A 22,212-nucleotide genomic window follows, 5' to 3' on the forward strand; every position below is an offset into this window, starting at 1 on the left:
CCTGCCATTCAATCTTTCTGCTTATACAGGGTGTGATTCAAAGACCACTGAAGCCAAAAGAAGTCTTAATTTAATTCAGTAGGGTTTGGACTAGGCATAAAGTTCAAATAGAAAAATTATATAGTGTTTACTATAGTAATTTATATAACTGCACTTTGGATGCATTAAGATGCTTGCACAGCATCTGTTAGAATACAAAAAAACTCCCTGCCAAAAAATCCTCTTCCTAAAACTTACAATGTTACGGTTCAAGTTGAGCCCTAGGGACATTTATGAAGTTTACCCTCTATTAACTAATAGTTTTCTCCTTTTGGTCATGACACAAAAGCCCACACTGATGCACAACAATATCTACAACAGATGAAGCATATTCTTGTCATAAGTAGTGAAGTTATCATACAGGTGCATTTCCAAAATAGTTGTTCCTTCATGTTCTTTTTTTTTTTTTTGTTAAACAAAAACGGTCTTTTCTGGTTCAGTGATATATCATAAATACAGCATTTTCCAAGCAATCAGTAGGAAATAGATTTCCACTGAATCTTCTTTAGCTTTGAGGAGTTTAGACATCATCAAATATTTTGCTTCGAGACATTGACAGATATCTTCCACCAGGCTGGTACCTGCAGAATTAATTTTAAAGATGAAAAAGTATCACAGGAAACAGAAAAAAAAAGACCCATGAAATCAGGGAACTCTTACTGCACTCTTACTCCTTAATTCTCAGTGAATTACAGGATCCAAAGTTCTACTGAATTTCTGTTTCCATGAGAATTTGATAGGCAGTCATTAAATTAAATCTCATGTGACCAAGAAAAACAGTGAGATGAATACTGGGAGTCTTAAATAACTTTGTTTCCTGATACAAAGGAAAGAAGTTGAATGTTTTTGTTGAACAGAGCTTTTTTTTTTTTTTTAAAGCAGAACAAAACAACAGCATCCAAAAGTAGTCTGGGTGATTAACAGAACATCTCATTGGGTATTCCTAGGAAAAACACAGTATCAAAGATAATCAAAACAAATGGCTGCATACTTAGTGGGGAAAAAAGGAAGCTTCCCAAGTTGTTGGTCAAATATATTTTAAAAGCATTCTGAATGCACAAAAAAGTCCCAATGCAAGCACAGCGTACTTCCTTTCAGCAGAACTTACCAAACCTGCACAAAGCCAGAACCTAGTGTCCCTAGTGCTCTTACTGTCCTAAAATGCTTACAGCTACTGCAGGAGCTATAGTTTTAAAAAAGCTATTTTTAAGTGAAATAAATTTCATATATAATTTTTCTTTATTACCTCTACATAATGAAATGCAGGTTACTAGAGGAAAGCTCAACTAAGCTCTGTGTCTCCAGATCTTCTTTTTAAAAGAAGTTCTGAATGTTCCACTCTGCAAAGTCCGTATAGGTGCCAGAAGACTTCAGATACTGTACTTGAAAAGTATTTGGTCCAAAAGAATTACATATGCATATTCCTATTTTTGCAGACTACTATCCCTTTCACACTGTATAGAAATCAACAGCTGACAGACTGCTAGGCTAGTTCCTCTTTACACTCTTGTGCTTAAAAAGAACCAAATTTTGAAATGTCGTGACATTAGACTGGACAAGTTGTTGACACAAACACTGATGAATTAATCTGTAAAACTTGGCAGTGTCATTTAACAGCATTCTTTGCATGTTTTTGAACTGGCGTTTATTTGTTGATGTTATAGATATAAGTCAACTGAAACCATTTATGATCTTTTATTGGATTGTGTATGCTAGTTTTAGCTGATAAATAATATGAACTGTAGCTTTTTATATGGGAATTTAAAATTATTTATCATTAGATGGTTCTACAGTGTAACTCGCTAGATAAAAAAAACACCCATAAGAAGTATTACTTGTTTCTTAAATATAAGCAGAGCTTAGCAGTTATGTAAGATGCTTTATCTCACAACTAAGAAATTTGGTGTTGCAGTCACACTCATGGAATCACAGAATTCTCTACTATGGACAAAGCTACACTGTGCAGTCTAGGACTTTTTGATCAATAAATTCAGATTTTAATTTACTCTGGTACTTCCAAGATATGATCCCCAAGGTATATTCGTGCAACTACTGGCCCTGTAATACTCAGTTTTCTTTCTTGCAGCCTTTTATGATGTTTTTTATAGAGGGAAATAAAGTGAGCTTTCTAAAAGAAAATCAGAAAAAACCTTATATTGTAACTTTCTGGTTTTATATGAAGTATTTTTCAGATTATGCCAACATAACAAAATTATATTAAACTCAAATCTTACTCAGATATTTCTAAAAACCTGGAAAATCTTCAGGTTTCAACTGGTTTTAAAACAATTCCTATATCATGGGGGAGAAGAAAGAAAGGAAAAGCATTAGGTGAGATGGTGAATTTTGTTTACAAAGCTGTTACTACGAAACCATCTGATATGGCTGTGATAGGTCTAAAGACAGAAGACATTAGTATTTTTAATTGTAAATAACACAGAAGATTCCTCACCTCCCCGAGTCTGATTCAAGAGGGTCATCATTAATTGAGTCTGCGTTAAAATCCAAAGGTTCTGCATCCTGGAGGAGTTCTATTCTATCTCTTTCTGTTCTACCATTTGATCGGGTATACTTTGATAGTGCTGAATAGATAAAAAGAAGGAAAGACACTCATTAGCTCTATGAACATCTTGGAGTGTGTGGAGACATCAAACTTAAAAGACCAGAAAAATAATTTGATACGATCTCATCCAAAGCATAAGTACAATGACGTAGATTCAATATTAAACCAAATCTGGCTACATGCTCAAATTTGTTGTATTTCATTTTTTCTCCATAGCAATGTAACTACAGCTTTTCTTTTGCCCCATAAGTAGGATGAGATCTGCTTTGCAAAGAATTAAAGACAATGACAAGTTACATGCAAACTTCACTTTTAAATCAATCATCCATTCATCCTCCCAACTTCCCACTTTAACTAAGATAGCTGGAGGTTTTTTTAGTTTGGTTTTGTTTGTTTTTAAAAAGGCAATCTCATGAATTAATGAAATACAGCTGTTTTATAGTTCACTCTGCCACCCACACTAAGCCAGTACCTACAGTCTGTTTTGGTGTCAGAACACTACATATTCATACGGTTAACATTAAAATATAATTTAATATAATTTCAATTAGTCAAACACTGATAATCTGGGGTTTCAACTTTGTGAAGAGGAGGGGGAAGTGCACCAGAGTTGTCCCAAAAGCATGTTCAAAGATTCCCTCCCCCTCCCCCTTTTTCCTTTTTTTTTCAGTTTTATTTCTCACTTCTTGTTAGTTTACACATGCACGTGAATTACATAAAAGTCATCAACACTGTGACAAATAAACTTTTAGAAGTTTGTGGAAGTGCGTCTGCAAAAAAACTTTTTTGCTAATAGATTTATTAAACGAACATGTATACACTCATTGTGATAGGTTATTGGCTTTACATTTGTTTGTCATTTGATTATTCCAGTATTCCAGTCTGAGAGAGTCATTTGCAACTAGAAGAGGTAAATTTTAAGATTTAGAACTCCCAACTTCAAGACATATCCTAAATAAAGTCTCTTGGTTGGCAACTGCTACTCTAATTGCAATCATTTTATGTCCTGTAAGAAGACAAAGTAATCGAGACTAGCCAAAATCTCCAACTTCAACTAGCTGAAATGTTGAAGATGGGAAGAAATACAGCACTCTTTTCAGGTCTCTTTAATGGGCAACATGGCATTGTGCCACAGAAGGAAATAGATCAGCACATCATCTAGACAAAAAGGTACCAATCTGAAACTACTCACGCAGCCAGTGTTGTGCAGGCAAGATATTAAAAAAAACCAAAACAAAACAAGCTCCCACCAAAACCACAAAGCTTACATCTATTGGTATTTGTTTCTGAGAAGCTAGATTCCTTTTGGTCTGCGTGGACAGCTCTGTTTCTAGTGGAATCATCTCTATTTCCATACCGTTCCTTCCATTCCTGGAAAAAAGACAAAAAATAAAAGAAAAACAGGCTGTGAGGAAAAAGGAACAAAACAAAAGCATACATACAATCAAGAAATATTCCAGACCCACAATTTAGAGCTAACTGGTCAATCACATCAGACTATAACAGTAATACTTTGAAAATGTTCCAGTTCAGTATCTTGATACAGGAAGAATTTTTGTTTTGTTTTAAACTCAAGATACATCCCTTCACTAAAGCAGTTGCCACAACTGTTCTTTAGAAAAAAAGACTTGCAGAAAACAAACTACATACTAAATCTGCACTCAAGAGGTCACTCAAGTGCTCTAAGTTACAGTGGGAACTTTGCTTTTTTTTTTTTTTTTTTTTAATTTCTACTTCCATCTAGTGGTAGAATGGTAAAATAACCAGATGCAGATAGCACAAAAAAATCATTTGGACAGGACATGTTTACTAAGCTTGTTGTTCTGCTGTTTCTATTCCATCATGTTTTGATATGTAAACATTTTAGTATGAAGTATAATGAAACATAAAAGAAGAAAATGTCTCATGCTTTTATTAGGAGACAACTTTATGTCTCAATAGAAACTTTCCCAATTAGCCCAATAACTATAATATGTTTCAGCTTCATATCCAGATCCCAGATTATGGACTGGTAGGAACTGGTATACTCAAAGTTACTGTACTAATTTATGCCGTATGATACACTTCTAAACTGGAGAAGGATCAAGCATTTCATCACGATCCACTAAAAGAAAACACTCTCAAAAGCCTCAGAAGTTTCAAGAATGAATGTGCTACAGTATTTAACGCAAACTCAAGAAACAGGTAACATCTGAAACAGCGTTTGCTGTTGAACTAAAATTGTTGCTTAATGTCAGATCATTCCAGTGTACACTAACTGCATCATACATTTGCTACTGTTTTGTTTCACAGTAAGTTCAATTTCTAAAATGATGAGATAGGGGTGAGAGGATCAGAATGCCTATGCAGTATTGGTTGTCATCCAGAACCAAAGTACCCCCAAGCTCGAAAAGCTATGAGGTTTTATACCCATTAGTATCTTGCCTTTCTGCAGAAAATATTTTCTCTTCATTTAGTCAGTTCATTTTTTCATGCACCCTTTCAATTCATCTCTTTGGTTGTGACTATTGATACTAAATTCCAAGTGTTATAAATTAATGAAAAACTAAAGCTGTAGTAAACTGAAGCTCTTTAAAATGAAACTGCCTGAATTTTTTTTTATTGAGACTGACTCCTTTCACCAATCTTTCCATTCAGTATGCACTTCAAGTATGATTTGAATCAAGCATTCTGTTTGTTACTCAGTGGTAACTATTAATTCCACCTTAAATGTAATTCCCTCCTCTGAAAAAAAAAAATTCTGTGCCAATTACTTTCCAAGGAGCACACAGAGCAACAGGTCAGTTTGGGAGAAGCATACAGTCCCCATTTCAATGAATATGATGACACTGCAACTGCAGTTCAAGCAGAGCAGTATCAACATAAGAGACTGATAATAAGCCATTTCAGATTATTCTACATCCTAGGACTCAGGACCCTTTTTAATGTCTGTTACACCTGTTGGCATACACCATTCTCACAGCACACTGACTAATAAAAATTTCCAAGTAGTGTTACCTCAATCACCCTCTTATCCTTTAAAATTAAAATGTAAATTATTTCCTCCCCACAGCCATGACTATTCTGCAAGATTAATGCCTATAAATATCCAAAGGGTGGCTGTCAAGAGGATGGGACCAGACTCCTTCCAGTGGCGCCCAACGACAGGACAAGGGGCAATGGACACCAGTCGGAACACAAGAAGTTCCACCTGGATATGAGGAAATACTGTGAGGGTGCCAGAGCAGTGGAACAGGCTGCCCAGAGAGGCTGTGGAGTCTCCTTCTCCAGAAATATTCAAAATCCGCCTGGACGCGTTCCTGTGCCCCCTGCTCTGGGTGTGCCTGCTCAAGCAGGGGGGTTGGATGAGATGATCTCCAGAGTTCCCTTCCAACCCCAACCATTCCGTGATTCTGTAATTAAACTGATTCCATTAATTATTGGAGACTTTTTTTTTGTGAAATAGATCATGCTGAATTTAACAGCAACGTCAAATCCTGACAGATATTGTAGTATTTAATATTATAATTAACTACAACAATCTCACACTGTTGTAGTTTAGACTTAGCCAGCAACTAAGCCCCACACAACTGCACACTCACTTCCCCCGCAGTGGGATGGGGGAGAGAATGGGAAGAGTAAAAGTGAGAAAACTAGTTGGAGATAAAAACGGTTTAATAATTGGAATAAAATAAAATAGTAGTAGTAATAATAATAATAATACACAAAGCAAGCGATGCACGATACAAATTGCTCAGCCCATCCTCAAGCAGCAATTGCTGTCCCCTGGCCAAGTCTCCCCAGTTTATATACTGAGCATGATGTCGTATGGTATGGAATATCCCTTTGGCCAGTGTGGGTCAGCTGTCCTGGCTGTGCTCCTGCCCAGCTTCTTGTGCACCCAGCAGTGCATGGGAAGCTGGAAAAGTTCTTGACTAGTGTAAGCACTGCTTAGCAACAATTAAAACATCAGTGTGTTATCAACCTCATTCTCATCCTAAATCCAAACACAGCACTGTACCAGCTACTAGGAGGAAAATTAACTTTATTCCAGCCAAAAGGACACATACCCTTCTTCTGTTTTCACCTTCCTCCTGCCTCTGCCGTTTTCTTTTCTCTAATAAATAAATTAAAAAAACACGGTCTGAGTACCATACAAAAAAAATCATTACTAACATTTTTTCAAACAAACCACAAAAATCCGAAGCTAACTAGCAAAGCTTTTTATTAAAATAGATGGCTCATAAAATTAAATAAAAACAACAGACAAAGCTGCCTGTCTATCATTAAGGAGTTTTCTGTTAAAATTAATTCATCACAATGATAACTTGGGTCAAGACATAATATTTGGTTACCAGCTGGCAAAGAAAAAACAAAAAACCCTCTTAGAAATAGTTGGAAAAAGTACAACATTAAGAGAAACTTGAGCATTATTGAATCAAAATTTGCTAAAGTTCCCTGAGGCCCAAAGTATGACCCAAATAGTTTGTGTCCTTCTCTGCTACTAAGCTGGAAGTGTAACATCTCATTATAAAAGAAACAATATCCTCTTGTTTAAGGGAATGAGGGACATTCCTCTTTTTCTAAAAAGAAGAAATACTACTACTCTAAGTAAATCTAGGTTTTGTTTCCCATAAACTACGAGAGTGAAAGTATTCCATAATGTAACATTGTATCCAGAGAACTTAATTGCTAAACATTTACTCAAGAACCACAACAGCTTTTAACAATTTTCAAGAAACACTTTCAATAAAAATTAACATAAAAAAGCTCAAAGCTTTCCAAACCAGCAGATAATTACATCTCTACAGAACAACATGCTTTGTGTGATAAAACCCAGCTAGTTGAAACAGCAAAAAATGCTAAAGAAAATCACAGAATTTGGGCAGCTCAGTCAACACATACACTTACACACAGAAAGATTAAAATTGTTGATGATAAAGACAATTTAAATGCTAACTACCCTTTATGACAGATTACATAAGCACCTACTCAAGTATTATTAGATCAGTAATGACTTCAGAGGAGCACCACTTAACTGAACTGTAAAATATATAGAAATACCTAAAATTCAGATACCTGATGCACAAAGCTGATACTATACTTCACATGTCAGTGAAGTCCAGGACTGTTTATATAGCAACCACAATGCTGTAAGTCTGTTGTATTTTGTTCAGTAGGCTGCTTCAATACAGTTTTCAAAATATTGACAAGCTATATGCTTTTCTGTGTGCGTGTAAGATTTCAGGCAAGTTTAATGCACGAACATATACATTTTGCAGGAAGACTAGGACAGAGGACCTAACTTACCTCTTCTGATGAGCTCTTTTCCCTCATCAATCAAATCAGAGGTCATTTCACTATCCCCCATGAACTGCTGGAATCCCAAAAGATTCAAACAACGAGTTCCTAAACTAGTAAAAGCAGACCAAGAAGCAATTTCCTTTGTTAATTTACCATGAATAGTTTAGATATAGTTTAGATGTATCTATAGTTTAGATATATTACATTGCAAAATGTAAAAGAAATAATTCGGAAATTTATGTCTATTTCAAGCAAAAAAGCAATACAGAAGAAAAGACAGTTTATTATACCAGCTGAGAAATTAGAAAATTCAGAACAGTGACACATTCCTAAATCCAGTTGAAAGTGACGGAATAATCCTACTCTAATAGAAAGATAAAATTGTTTATAGTCTGAGAATAGTGCAAATGACTTAAGATAATTGCTTGACTTCATGGACAAGAAGTCACACAATTTTATTGTCATTGGCTTTCCTGTTCGCTTTCATTGGGTTTTTTTTGCCTCCACCACCACTTTTGTCAGCTAACTTAAAGGTAAGCAGGCAAAACCTAGGACTGGATCCTTGTTGTCTTACTGTCTATGGATGCACACAGGGTAGTAATGGTCATTCAAGGCATTCTACATGACTCAAAACATATACGTTGCTTCTGACTGAATGGTAATGCAAAAATGGAGAAGTTAATATAAATGTAGCCGAACAATGTCAGACAGAAAGTGCCTTCCAGTGGTAAAAAGCAGCCATTTTGAAAAGTAAGGATAGAGCAAGCATATAGTATTTTCTGCAGTTACCCTTCCAGCCTCCAACAAATTATGGCTTAGTGAAACAAGATCAAATTATTTAAACCACTATGCTTTCAAACTGAAGTCTGTTAGAAAATTCATTACCTAAAGTTTCTGCTAATGCTTCTTAGTTTATTAGAAAACCTTGTAAACAGAGCTTCCTCATGGTAATTTTAATCTCAAAAGCAGAACCTAAATGTTTGTAGGCTCCAAAGTTTGAACAGATCAGACCTCAGAATCTAGAAATGAAGTTTAATGGGGAAAAACAACCCACAACGCAGTTATGAGTAAATACAACTAATATTCTTTAAACGTACACATTTCACATATAAAAATAGCAATTTATTGAATTAGTTTTTGTATTTTTATTAAAATGTCACAACTCAAGTGCTGGAAAAGGAGAAGTGACTCTCTTCCTGAATGCTGAAACTAACATTAATAATGTAACGAAACATGGACGATCAGTCTTGCAAATCACTTACCTAAAGTATGTGGCAATACAGAGAATGACAACAAGCATTGGGTAATATATATAGAATCCATCTGCAATGAAGGACAGCACTCTCATGGATCCCATTATCTGGAAAGAAAATGCACATGAACAAGCTCTTACCAGATATGTTCTACATCTATCCATAAAGATTGTGCCATTTCACTGTTTTCAGTCCACGACGCACAATCTCACAATCCTTTACAGTTACTGAAACATAGTTCAGTATTATCATCACAGACCTGGTTCAGACAGTTGACCCAGAATGCCCAGATATAAAGGCTGCCTCTATCAGTGTATCCACTTTGAGGTTTCTAAGACGCTAGATCTTGTCTCACTGCCTCCAGAACCATTTCAAATCTGGTGGTGCTTTTATTCTGCTGTGGAAAGAGTCTCTGGACAACACTAAGCATCTCCTTGCTAACAACAAAGATGTGAGACGTAACTTGCTGTCCCACAGAAAAAGGTTGTTCAGCAAAACCAAACTCACTGGTTTTCATTACCAAGTTAGGTTTGCTCCCAATCTATAAAGATGTCCCATAGGCTAATGCCAGTGGAAACTAAAGCTATTAGGAAGTAAAGAACAGTGTGGACCCTTCAGCATAATATTTTACTTTCTTAGGATAAAGAGACCAAAACAGAAAAACTGAGCTATTGATGACTCCAGCGTAGCTAGCAATCATTACCAAACCCCTGGTCTCTAAGTATTTCTGCCCTGTTTAATACTAGTGAAAAAGATTTTAATATCTGAATCTTACTATAAGAAGTATTAAAAAATATTTTGTCTGTTCTCCAAACCATATAGAAGCCTCATTTTCTGTACTTACAGACGTATAAGCAGTTGGCTGAGTGTTTTTGTGAGAGATTGTTGCATCCATGTGGGTCAAGCCCAAAAAGTTCAAGCATAATGGTGGGGTAAGACGGCAAAATAACCTGCAAAAATGCAAGAGGCAACAGCGTTTAAAACAGTTTCTTGCACTAAAAATATTATGAAATCATAACTGGGTATATAACAGAATCATGATATACAGCTCACTAGGATTTATACCCATATGATTACAAATGAAAGAATATAAACAAAAGTTTCATGGGCATTTCAATTAAGTATTTGACAGACAGTCTGCAAGATATATGCCACATACTCACATGCCACTGAAAAGGAGACTGTACGCATCTGTCTGATGATGTGAAGCTAAGTAATAATAGTTAAATACACGGATCCTAAAGACAGTAGAGTAAACACAGATGCTCAGGAAGAAGATGGTAAGAAAACAAGCCATCTGGGTGGGGGAAAAAAAAAAAAGAGTTGTTTGAATGTCGAACTCTACTAATGGTTTTAATGCATACGGCACATAGTCTGTGCATGGTATGTTGACTGCAGTCTAATTTTTTTGTTTTGAGGTGGGACAATAACACCAGATCTAAGAAGACTTTTCAGAAGTTTTTTTTAACTGATTTAAATTGAGAATGACACTTGTAACATTCTGCACTTCATATAAGCTAACAAAACTGACTCTAGGAACATTTATTTTACTTCTGAATTTGCTGAAATTGCCTCGATAATTACTGTGATTGATTTGACATGTATTCCCACAAAAAGTAATAAAAACAAGTGTTTTCAATTCAACCTATTTTGTTAGTATACTAGATTTTTTCAGCTCAGGTCCTTTACTGATAAATTTGTGCATGCATATCCTAGACATATCTGTGACTGGATTTCTGGTCAGCAGCAATTTCCTATTTAGGAAAGAAAGGTCACACACATGGTTGATTAGACACAAAGTCTAAACATCTAAGCTCCAAGCTAATGTTTCACAAATTACTCTACGCATGATATTCAAAGCTGGGTCACACCTCCACCCCATATTGGAGAGTTTTAAGAAGCAGCAAAAGGCTGACTCCAGCCACAGAAACAAAGTTTGGTATTACATATTTTAGAGACCTTATGAAAGTTGACAGACTATTTAGAGACTTATTTTTAAATCAATCTGGTCTGTATTATTGTAGTAACAATATATCTGAAAAGATTTTTGTTTAGTGATTATCTCAAACTTACCTCTATGTATATATAATTATATGTCTTTTCTGCCAGCTGTATGAAAACCGCAAATAGTGATAAAACTGGTTTTGTGCTGAAAAATGTGCACTCTGACCACACAACAATTACAGAGAACGTGGCCAAAACAACCGCAAGCACCCTGTAAAACCACGGACGTAGAAGACATTCCCAGTACCACTCTGGAAAAAACAAACACACACACACATCCGGAAGGGGTTAATGAAAATTACACAACCAGAAATAGAACGCCCTCACAAAAACCATTATGAACTTCTTGCATGCACACCCTTAAAATCAAGGCTGGAATCTGTGGGGTCACGTACTTCATTTCAAGGCCTTTCCAATGCCTGAAGATCTGGCTCAACCCTAAGGAATCATACACATAAGTGCGTAAAACAGGGTGGGATTTGGGAGGCAAATTTTGCAAACAGATAACAGGGGTGAGGGGTATAGAACACAACTCTTCACTTTTGGCCCAGAAACTATGGATTTTGTTTGTTCATATTACTCTCTCATAAACGAACCCTAGGCTGTAAAATTATATTGTCCTACTATGGAAATAACTCATTGCTAGTACACAACGTATTAGAAGTTAAAACATGATTAGGGGACCTAAATGCACCTTCTAAAAAGATGCACTAGAAGCCACGTGTCCTGATGTTTGGTACGTAACAGACGAAAAGTCCTTATGCCTTTGCTTTACTGGAAGAGCAGCGCCACCTCAATAATATGCCACAAAGGTAGAAGGTAGCCATGATCCAGTAATTTGAAGTTGCTCTTTTTCTTTCTTCTTCTAAGGCTTCAAAGTTTGTTACTGCTATTACAACATGTAACAGCTATTAAATTTGTAAAATATCTAAGCTTTTGGTCAACAGCATAAATCAATACCTGATGGCTACTCCATTACATAAATGCATAAGATGAACATTTACTTCCCTCTACTGTAACTGAATGCTTTACATAAAACAAATTGGTTCTTCTTAGAAAATATTACTAGTTATTCCTTTACATATTCAAAATCGGCATGACAGCACTCACCAACAGTTGGTGTGTAGAAATATTGAATAATTTTATTCTCTGGTTCTTGGGAATGAAATGTATGAACAAATTGCCGAGTTGCACTGGTTTCATTTTTTGCCACATCTTCTAAGTAAAATGCTTGTTCTAAAAGAATTTGCCATTGGACCTGTGTACGACGATGTCTCTGTACTGAATAGATTACCTATAATAAATTCCAAGAAATGATCGTTACAACATACTTGTTTCAAGAAACAAAAGAAAAGCTTTGCAAGATCCCTTAAAAATGCCTACATTACAGAATTGCAAAGATTAATTCTGTATACTCACCAATGCAGGGAGTTAATTCTCTAAATATATAAATCATTAGAGGACTACATACATGATTCCTGAGTTTTGCAGTTCTTTCATCACAATCCATCTGTAGCAATAACCACCTACTTTTTCCAATATACCACTTTATTTTTGCATCTTAGTGAGTATCAGGCTTTTACAGTTTCTTTTTTAGAATGCACTGTCAATAACCATTGCAAGGCTTAGTCAGACAGTTAGTTAAAACAGAGTCAAGATACAACGCAACTAGAACACTTCTTACATGTCCAGAAATTTGATCTGGACATCACTTGGGAAATTAAACTTCTATGTTTTCTTTCACTGAGAAAAGTTCCTGTTAAGTAGCAGTCCTAAAACCCACTTACTCAGCAATTCAGGTAAAGTGCATTGAAGATCTTTGTTTGACTTGCATTTATTCTCATTACATTAGTGTAAGTGAGGCATTCTCTCATTTATTAATATACCTGCTTGTGAAGTTTGACCAAACTTTTTTCACTTGGATAACTGTTCTGCCTTTCATCAAAATCTTCATAATCATCCATGTTCCTACCCATTCTTTCCTGGTACTCAGTGGGACACTGGAAAGAAACGGGAAAACTAACTGGAAAATGAAGAAGTAGCAAGTGCTTTTTGTTAATTATTTGTAAAAGTTTGGGACATTTCATGCAACTGAGAAGTTTATATTAAGCATAGATTTTTCTGTTTGTAAAGTACTACATATGTCAAAATACAGAACATAATTACATACATCATCAGAAAGCATTCCACAAAGAATTTCAACCCAAAAGTCTGGTCAGAAACGCACAAGATGCCAATTATGGATTTTATGTTAAAGGGAAAAGGTAATAACATACAAGTATTTAGTAGGTGCAGGAAGTACCCCCTCCCAATTGAACAATTATGGCTGAAGATGAGCAATTTTTTACCTTTTTCAGTATTGTATCAACGCATTTTCTCAAAGGGTGGTTATACTTGATACTTTCACTTACTTTACGGACTTCCTGTTGAGGAAAAAAAATAGAGTTGTTTCATTATGTTAAATAAATTAAAAAATTTTAGAGGGCCAGATAAGAGTTCCAGCCCTCCCAATGGCAAAGATAACCATCAGAGCTTAAAAACAATAGAACTTCCTAAAAGCCACAGCTATACTAGGCATCAAATAAAAGATAACTGGAAGAGTATTTATAAACAACATATATGTACTTTCAAAAAAAACCCCATGATGTCAGTCTGCAAACACTACTCGTGAATGTATGGAGGACTGGTTTCTGTGTGTGAATGTTAAAATGGAAAATACTTGTTTTAGTTGTAAGTAAAGAGGAAGAATTTATATCTTACCTGGTTTACCTTCGCTTATATTACTTTAAGCAGCTTGATGAATATAATTTTACACTGCTTCATTTTATATCTTCCTCACATTTATGTCCACATACCTCACTTCTGAGACCATCTGGCATTTATCAGTAATAAAAAGCTAACAGCTAGGTAAATTGTGTCAGAACGGGCTCTAGCAGTTTGTCAGGCTTAGCAAGACTACATTTTACTCTTCATCCTATTGGCAATCCATACATAACCTTTTGATGCTTATTTGTTGTTGTCACAAACAGCACTTTAAAAGAAAGATTTAAGTTCTAGAGCCTGGAGGACAGACATAATTGTAAAGGCTTAGAAATCTGGTCAAATAGGAAGATTAGCAGACAGAATATTTGTATTTGCTTAGTGTGACAAGGGAGGCTAAGTGCATATAGACAGTCCTTCAACATAGCGAAGACTGTTCTAATAGATGACTGTCAGTAATTCTGATTTCCCTCTGAGTCTCCTGAGGAAATGATCACAAGGTATCTGATTAGTCTGCAGCAAAGAATTTTTCATTATGTAGTCAGATTATGAAAAAAAAAAATCCCGCAATAATGTCTGTAAGGCTTAATCCTAACATATTCAGGCCTGTCAGGTAAAGCACTGGACTGGAAAAAATTAAAACCAAAAAACTGGGGGGTATCCTCCACTTCTACAGTTTCTTGTGTTTTCAGAATCTCTGATAAAGGAAGAAAATTAAAGCCTAAAATAAAGTGGGTGAGAGCTAAAATTTTGTGATTTGACACAGCAGCAATTCACCATATTTACAATCAAGTTCTTAGAGTCAGCACTGGCTTTCTTAAGAATTTGTAAATATTTTCACGCACTTCAGTGTTCCCACAAAGGCTGGAAATGAAATATTGGCCAAGATTTCTAAGGTATAGTGCAACTGCTTCTAGACTGAAAGAAAAAGTGGGGGGAAGGTGGGAGTGAAGTGCCAAACCTCGAAACGAGGTTTTATCATGCATTAACAATATATTATATTTTATGTTGTGTAGGACATAACCTCAGAATCAGTCACCCTACCTGACTTAAAGGACAATCTAGTACAAGACAGCAGTCTAGTACAAGACTCTCTTTTCAGGGAAGTTGCTGCCCCCCTGGGGCCCGAATTAGGGATGCCACACAAGACTGAAGAACCTACTACAACCTTCAGACTACTATCCGTTCCTGCTCTGTGATGTGGGTGCTAATGATGTTGCAACAAAAAGTCTGAGGACAATTAAAAGAGATTTCAACACCCTAGGAGGAATGCTAAAAAATTCAGGAACACAGGTAGTGTTTTCCTCAGCTGTCCCAGTAATGGGGGGAGACTTTGGAAGAAACAGGCAAGCCGAGGATAGCAATACCTGGCTCCAGAACTGGTGCCTCTGCCAAAACTTTGGGGTTTTAAACCATGGAAGAGCCTTCAAGGCACAAGGTATGCTGTGTTTAAGGGAACAGAACAGAACATCTTCAGTTGGAAGGGACCTACAACGATCCTCTAGCCCAACGGCCTGACCAATTCAGTGCCGACCGAAAGTTACAGCATGTTATTAATGGCACTGTACAAATGCCTCTTGAACACTGGCAGGCTTGGGGCATCAACCACCTCTCTAGGATGCCTGTTTCAGTGTTTCACCACCCTCTCAGTAAAGAAATGCGTCCTAATGTCCAGTCTAAACCTCCTCTGGTGCAGCATTGAACTGTTGCCATACATCCTGTCACTGGAGACCAGGGAGAAGAGATGAGTACCTCACTCTCCAGGCATTTGGACAATGCTTTAATGAGTTGCATTATCTTAATTAATTTCCAACATTCTATTCTATTCTGTTCTATTGTACTAGCCCGGTAAACAATGTTTTTGTTGCTCGTTTTCTAACAAGTTTGTAGTTATGTCCCACTCAGATGTTTTTCGCAATTTCTTCAAAATGCTGCTACTGAAGAATGAAGATTCTACTATTATTTGATGCTGACATATCACAGCAGTTACCATCCTACCTTACAACTCTTCAGAAGTAATATTTCCAAGCCATGGTATCAGAGCAGCAGAACAGGGAATAGCTATTCAATGGGCTGCACTTCCATTCTGTTCTTGAACTACATTACACCCTATTGCTCATTCACAAATAACACTAAACACAGTCTCAAAAAAACCCTTTGAAAAAAACAATGATCTACATAATCTTCTCTGAAAAGGCACATAGCATGATCTTGCAAATCCAACTTGGAACCCCTTCTCAAGATTCCAGAAATATACTGGGAGCAGAGCATAAATGCAGACATACACAATTTGCATGAACAGTAATGGAACACCTGTACACCAGATTTTCCAAGTTCACTCTGGAATGTTATTCATTAGTGACCAACATTACCCTAAAAAGGTTGATAAAAAAATAAAACAAACAAATAATGGCTATCAAGTTGCCAAGTTCATCACGTCAGGTACTACTTCTCTTCTGATTTTGCCCCAGCATGAAGTGTCATCAAGTGGCACACTATGATGATTTTCTTAACTTACTGATATTTCACCCTAAGTTCATGGTACTTATGTCTTCTTGCCACAAGTGCCCAACACTAGGAAATTTTCAGATGATTAACAGCAGCCTTCACTTATTTCATACAGAAAGCTGGTTACTTACCTCCATGATATCCTCTAAATTCTCCTCTGCATCAGCTTTTTCAGTCATCAGTTTGGCAGCTTTGAAATAGGTCTTCATGAGTAGATACCCCCTCTTGGCCCCATTCCAGTGAGAACGGGGTATTTCCACCAAACCATAACCCAAAAGCAACACAAGAAGAAAGAGACCCCATGTGTTTGCAGCAGCTATCCCAATAGTCTGAAGTTGATTCCTAAGGAAAAAAACAACGGCAAATACAAACAAGAAAAAACAAACAACATCCTCCTGCCCCACCTGCAAGAAAGCAACCTCCAAGTAACTATGCACCAATACGGCTTTCAAGTTTACAGGGACACACTTAGCATCTTCTGTAATTCTTGCCTAGGGCCAGTCTGCTACTTAGACGTATATAAGCTGCCACATTTTTTTCTGTATCTCCCCATGCTTCCTCTCTCTCTGGAGGGAAGACAAAAATGTTTGTTCTCAAAGTAGTATGTTCCTTTAGGAGACAACATGAACTTAGCAAACCTATTGAAAGCGATGTACATGACTGTTTACTACTCTATCTAGTATGGAAAACTGTTAGCAATGTTATAAATACCAATTATTTTAACTTACCTTACGGCCTTTAAACAGAATCCACAGCAGACAGAAGTGCTGCACAGGAAATACTGACACAGACTTTTTGAAAGATGTTATTCTGAAAACACTGAGAAAGTTTCTGCACTAATTTTGCAAATGCATTTGTCGGGGTAGAAAAATACCCCACAGCAAATCTACAGAAGAGATTATCCGTGACAGTTTTCTAAGAACTCATGCAAGTGCTTACAACATTATTCCTACCATTGTAAATTGAAGTTTGGGTTTACAGCCACATATATTAGAAATGCTCCAAAAATCAGCAAGTAAGTGCCATAATAGATTGCGTTCTCAATCAATGCAGTTTTAATCTTTCCAGTAATGGAGAACCCTCCTGATCTAGCATATGACTGCATGAAAGGCAGCAGAATCCTAGGAGGAAAGCAAACAAAACCAAACCATGTCAGCCAACCACCACCACCAAAAGAAACCCCCAAAAACCAAAAACCAAACCAAACCAAAAATTAGTTTAGCAGTAACAGGATACTGGGACAGGGGTGTTTAAGCTAAAGACTCCCAAGCTTCTAACAAATTAGCTAATTACATGTTTTTATCTAGATGTACTGGTCTGATGGCAAACCTTAAAAAAGCTTCACATAAATGCACTACAGACAGCTTTACTATGAAAAACTTGTGTTAATCGACAACTCGCTACCAACCCTGACATTCTTGACTGAGCTACAGAAATTATTATTTAATGATAGGCTGGTCCAAAACCACACATTAGTCTAACCCAAAAGCACAGACAATCTGTTTGCTGTAGCTGCATCTACAGCTTTTTATAGTATATCCAATAAAAACAAGTAATTTACAATATTACTCAAAAATTACACAATATATTAATGGAATTATTTTGGTGTCCTGTTGCTTAAACCCCATTTTTTTTTCAGACAATCTATCCATAAACACCTCTATGTGTAAATTGCTGAGTTTCAACTATAAAAATGAACCAGGAGTAAATGACTGCCACCTCAAAAGGAGCAAAAAACCCAAAGTATTCTTGGTTTAGTACAGTAATGATTACAGAAATTTCACTGCTGGCAAATAATACATGAATAGCTCTGTAGAATAGAGACATATATTCTTAAAGAGTGTGTCTGTTAAGATGTTGCACTTATAAATTACACCTATATGACAGTCTCTGTCATATTCTTTTGCCTTACTTACCATGTTAAAAACTGCGATGTCCAATATACAACACGCCAGAAAATTGGCATAATTCCATTAGGAATATAACTCCACGGTTTGAAACATTTTTGCCTGCTGTAACAATGTAAAGAAGCTTATTGTTACTTGTAGGGCCAAGAGTATAAAAAGCATTTTCTACAAATTCCCCTATCTAGCAAGGTATTTGAAAATAGCATCAAACTGATACACTACTATTTGAAGAAAAGAAACTGAATCACCACTTAAAAATATTTATCATTCTCCTCACCGCAAATAACATATCAGGACAAGACAGCTTTCTTAATGAAAAAAACCAGTAGCTCAGAGACTAAAGGGAAATAAGCAGACAAGCAATTTAAGGTTACAGTTTTTCTTTTTGAGCAGAAGTAGTTATTTCATGCAAAGAAAAAACCATTTCTGTAGACAGAAGACCATTAAACTTTCATTAGTGCGGCAGGTTTTTAAAAAATACCTTGGGAACCCATCACCCAGCTCTACTACCTAGAACATTTAGTGGTAAAACAGTGTATCAGATGTTCCTTCTGTCACCCAGCTGGATTTAGTCAGGCTTATATAAACTTCAACTTGTTGAGCCAATACTTTTCTGACAGGTAGTGTTTGCTTCAAAATACCAAAAAAGCCACGGCAGCCTTTTATTAAAAAAAGAGCAAAAGACAAAGTGCTCACCCACACTAAGACACTTTGGGTTTTTTCCCAATACCTGTCTGGGTAATGAGGCAATGGTGAGTCAAGGGGCAATACAGTCAATGTAACAGGAGTATCTAATGAGAAATAATTAGTGTTTTCCAGGGTCAAGCTAGTTAAGCCTAAGTTATGAGTTTTTATGTACACAGCCTAAATATTTTCAAAACTATCAAACTACCAAAAAATGACAGGTAGTGTGACTAAAGGTTTCAAACAAAGTTTTAAGATTTGAGCTGTGCCAACACATTATGTGCTCAGTTACTACTTAAGTTGATATTTCTGTTTGACAGACTCAAGTCATACTACAGTATAACATCCATCAGCATATTCTGAAACCATAGGTAAACTGAAAGGCTACTGAATAGTTTTGAAATTGTGTATTTACCTGACAATGTTTAATGAACTTACACTGGGTGGTCTTGAATAAAGGGTAAAATACTGTGCTGCTAAGTCTGGCATTTTACTGTTCTTCCACGGATAGACAACAACCAGATAACCTCCACTTTGGGGCAATAAAACCGGCAACACATTGCCTGGACATATGAACACACATCTTAAATAATCTTACAGATAACTACACTGCACACATCTCAAGATGTGGAAATAGCCAATAGAAGCTAAAGAATGAGCAGCCATGGAAAGAGCCCACATTCACATGCATTGCCCATGTTCCAGAGATTACTTCCTGCCAGAAGAAAGTGAGCAGGCTATTCTTTCTTTGGTAGAATAAAGTAAATTTCATGCAACTCCAATTACTATATATATGCAATTATAATAAGCAATTAGATATGCTGCCTATATATAAGGCAATTTCATTCATGTTAATTTCATTCATAAGATATAAAATTAGATTTTTAGGTCTAAAGTCTTTAAGACTGTGAAGGAAAGGTAAGCATTCACCAAGGCCTCTCCTCACAGATACCAAGGTTGCTTGAAAAGCTTAGTTATATTGCTTTAACAGCAAAATAGAAGAAATCTAGCATGAAATTGAAAAAATTAAAAAGAGGAATATTTGGTTAATCAGTTAGAACTACTGTGCAAGTACAGTACAGCCAGATGGGATCCAGCCAAGAGTACTGAGGGAGCTGGCGGAGGAGCTCACCAAGACACTCTCCATGATTTATCAGCAGCCCTGGTTAACAGGGGAGTTCCCAGATGACTGGAGGCTTGCCATCTACAAGAAGGGCCAGAAGGAGGATCTGGGGAACTACAGGCCTGTCAGCCTGACCTCGGTACCAGGGAAGGTTATGGAGCAGTTCATCTTGAGTGAGCTCACTAGGCATGTACAGGACAACCAGGGGATCAGGCCCTGGCAGCACGGCTTCATGAAAGGCAGGTCCTGCCTGACCAACCTGATCTCCTTCTATGACCAGGTGACCCACCTAGTGGATGAGGGAAAGGCTGTGGATGTTGTCTACCTGGACATTAGCAAAGTCTCTGATACTGTCCCCCACAGCATCCTCCTAGAGAAGCTGGTGGCTCAAGGCTGGGATGGGAATACTCTTTGCTTTGTTAAAAACTGGCTGGATGTCCAAGCCCAGAGAGTTGTGGTGAACGGAGCTAAACCAGTTGGTGGGTGGTTACAAACTGTGTTCCCCAGGGCTCAGTGATGGGACCAGTCTTGTTTAATATCTTTATCAATGATCTGTATGAGGGGCCTGAGCGCACCCTCAGTAAGTTTGCAGGCAACACCAAATTGGACCGGAGTGTTGATCTGTTCAAGGGTAGGAAGGCTCTGCAGAGGGACATCGACAGGCTGGATTAATGGGCCAATTATATTTGGTTAAACAAAGCCAAGTGCCAGATCCTGCACTTGGGTCACAACAACCCCATGCAACCCTACAGGCCTGGGGAGGAGTGGCTGGAGAGCTGCCTGGAGGAAAAGGACCTGTGGGTGTTGGCTGACAGCCAGCTGAACATGAGCCAGCAGTGTGCTCAAGCGGCCAAGAAGGTCAACAGCATCCTGGCTTGTATCAGGAATAGTGTGGCCAGCAGGAGCAGGGAGGTAATAGTGCTTCTGTACTCACCACTGGTGAGGCTGCACCTCGAGTACTGTGTGCAGTTTTGGGCCTCTCACTGCAAGAAGAACATTGAGGTGCTGGAGTGTGTCCAGAGAAGGGCAACAAAGCTGGTGAAGGGTCTGGAGAGCAGATCATTTGATGAGAGGTTGAGGGAAGTGAGTTTGTTTAGCCTGGAGAAGAGGAGGCTGAGGGGAGACCTTATCGCTCTCTACAGCTACCCGAAAGGAGGGTGTAGTTAGGTCCATGTCAGTCTCTTCTCCCAAGTTACGAGTGACAGGATGAGAGGAAATGGTGTCACGCTGCACCAGGGGAGGTTTAGGTTGGATATTAGGAAAAATTTCTTCACTGAAAGAGTGGTCAGGCATTGGAACAGGCTGCCCAGAGAGGTAGTGGAGTCACATCCCTGGATGTTCAAAAAACGTGTAGACATGGCACTTTGGGACATGGTTTGGGAGGCATGGTGGTACTGGGTTGCCAGTTGGAACTGATGACCTTAGAGTTCTTTTCCAACCTTACTGATTCTATGATTCTAAATTATTACCAATAGATGCAAATGCATGTTTCCTCACCTCTTCCCTTACCCTCCTGTATGGTTACAATCTTCAAATGTCATACCACACGGATAACACTTATTTTTTAGTCTTAGGAACACTGTACACTCCCATCATTTAAAAAAAGAAAATCATAAAACAGTTCTTTAAAAACAGTCTAACAAAGAAAACATATAGCTGGTACCTTGGAGCAAGGGTAACGTAAGAGCCGTTATTTTCTGCAGGACTGGAGTTAAGAGCAAGTTTGCACCGATTATAAATAGTCTAAAAGATAATTATTCTTACGTAAGTGACCAGAAAAAGGTACATTTATTTTAAAATAATAAGTTCCATTTTTAAAGACATTTCCTGTACTCCAGGTTTGTATTTGCAAGCAATTATACTAATAAACCCTCAAAACAAAATGCAAACTGCAGGACAAGTAATTAACAGATTTTAAAAATTGCTATAAATAAATAATTAGATTTTAAAACATTTGAAATAGTTTTGTTATCTGATCAGATCAAGAAAAAATAAAATTATTTGTAAACACAGACACAGCCATGCAAAAAGGTAATAAATGTTTTGTTTAATAAGATGCTATTTGGAAAATTTATTTGCTCTTTAAGA

General features: G+C 37.1%; 1 protein-coding gene across 2 annotated transcripts in view; it reads right to left on the bottom strand.

Moving 5' to 3' along the window:
* Positions 1-432: 432 nt before the first annotated feature.
* LMBRD2 (LMBR1 domain containing 2) overlaps positions 433-22,212 on the bottom strand; it is a 29,382-nt gene continuing 7,602 nt past the window's right edge. The window contains exons 3-18 of one of the 2 annotated variants that reach the window (XM_064439413.1): positions 21,788-21,867; positions 18,327-18,422; positions 17,364-17,531; positions 16,542-16,752; positions 13,491-13,565; positions 13,029-13,142; positions 12,253-12,436; positions 11,212-11,393; positions 10,302-10,435; positions 9,983-10,088; positions 9,148-9,245; positions 7,892-7,995; positions 6,652-6,698; positions 3,871-3,973; positions 2,492-2,621; positions 433-620 (exon numbers count right to left, since the gene is read on the bottom strand). In XM_064439413.1, coding sequence (XP_064295483.1) covers positions 560-620; positions 2,492-2,621; positions 3,871-3,973; positions 6,652-6,698; positions 7,892-7,995; positions 9,148-9,245; positions 9,983-10,088; positions 10,302-10,435; positions 11,212-11,393; positions 12,253-12,436; positions 13,029-13,142; positions 13,491-13,565; positions 16,542-16,752; positions 17,364-17,531; positions 18,327-18,422; positions 21,788-21,867 — 1,893 coding nt within the window. In that variant the 3' untranslated portion in view covers positions 433-559. The remainder of the gene's footprint in view (positions 621-2,491; positions 2,622-3,870; positions 3,974-6,651; positions 6,699-7,891; positions 7,996-9,147; positions 9,246-9,982; positions 10,089-10,301; positions 10,436-11,211; positions 11,394-12,252; positions 12,437-13,028; positions 13,143-13,490; positions 13,566-16,541; positions 16,753-17,363; positions 17,532-18,326; positions 18,423-21,787; positions 21,868-22,212) is intronic. The other variant, XM_064439414.1, reaches the window with a different exon arrangement.

The sequence above is a fragment of the Phalacrocorax carbo genome, chromosome Z (assembly GCF_963921805.1).
Source record: "Phalacrocorax carbo chromosome Z, bPhaCar2.1, whole genome shotgun sequence".
NCBI classification, from domain to species: Eukaryota; Metazoa; Chordata; class Aves; order Suliformes; family Phalacrocoracidae; genus Phalacrocorax; species Phalacrocorax carbo.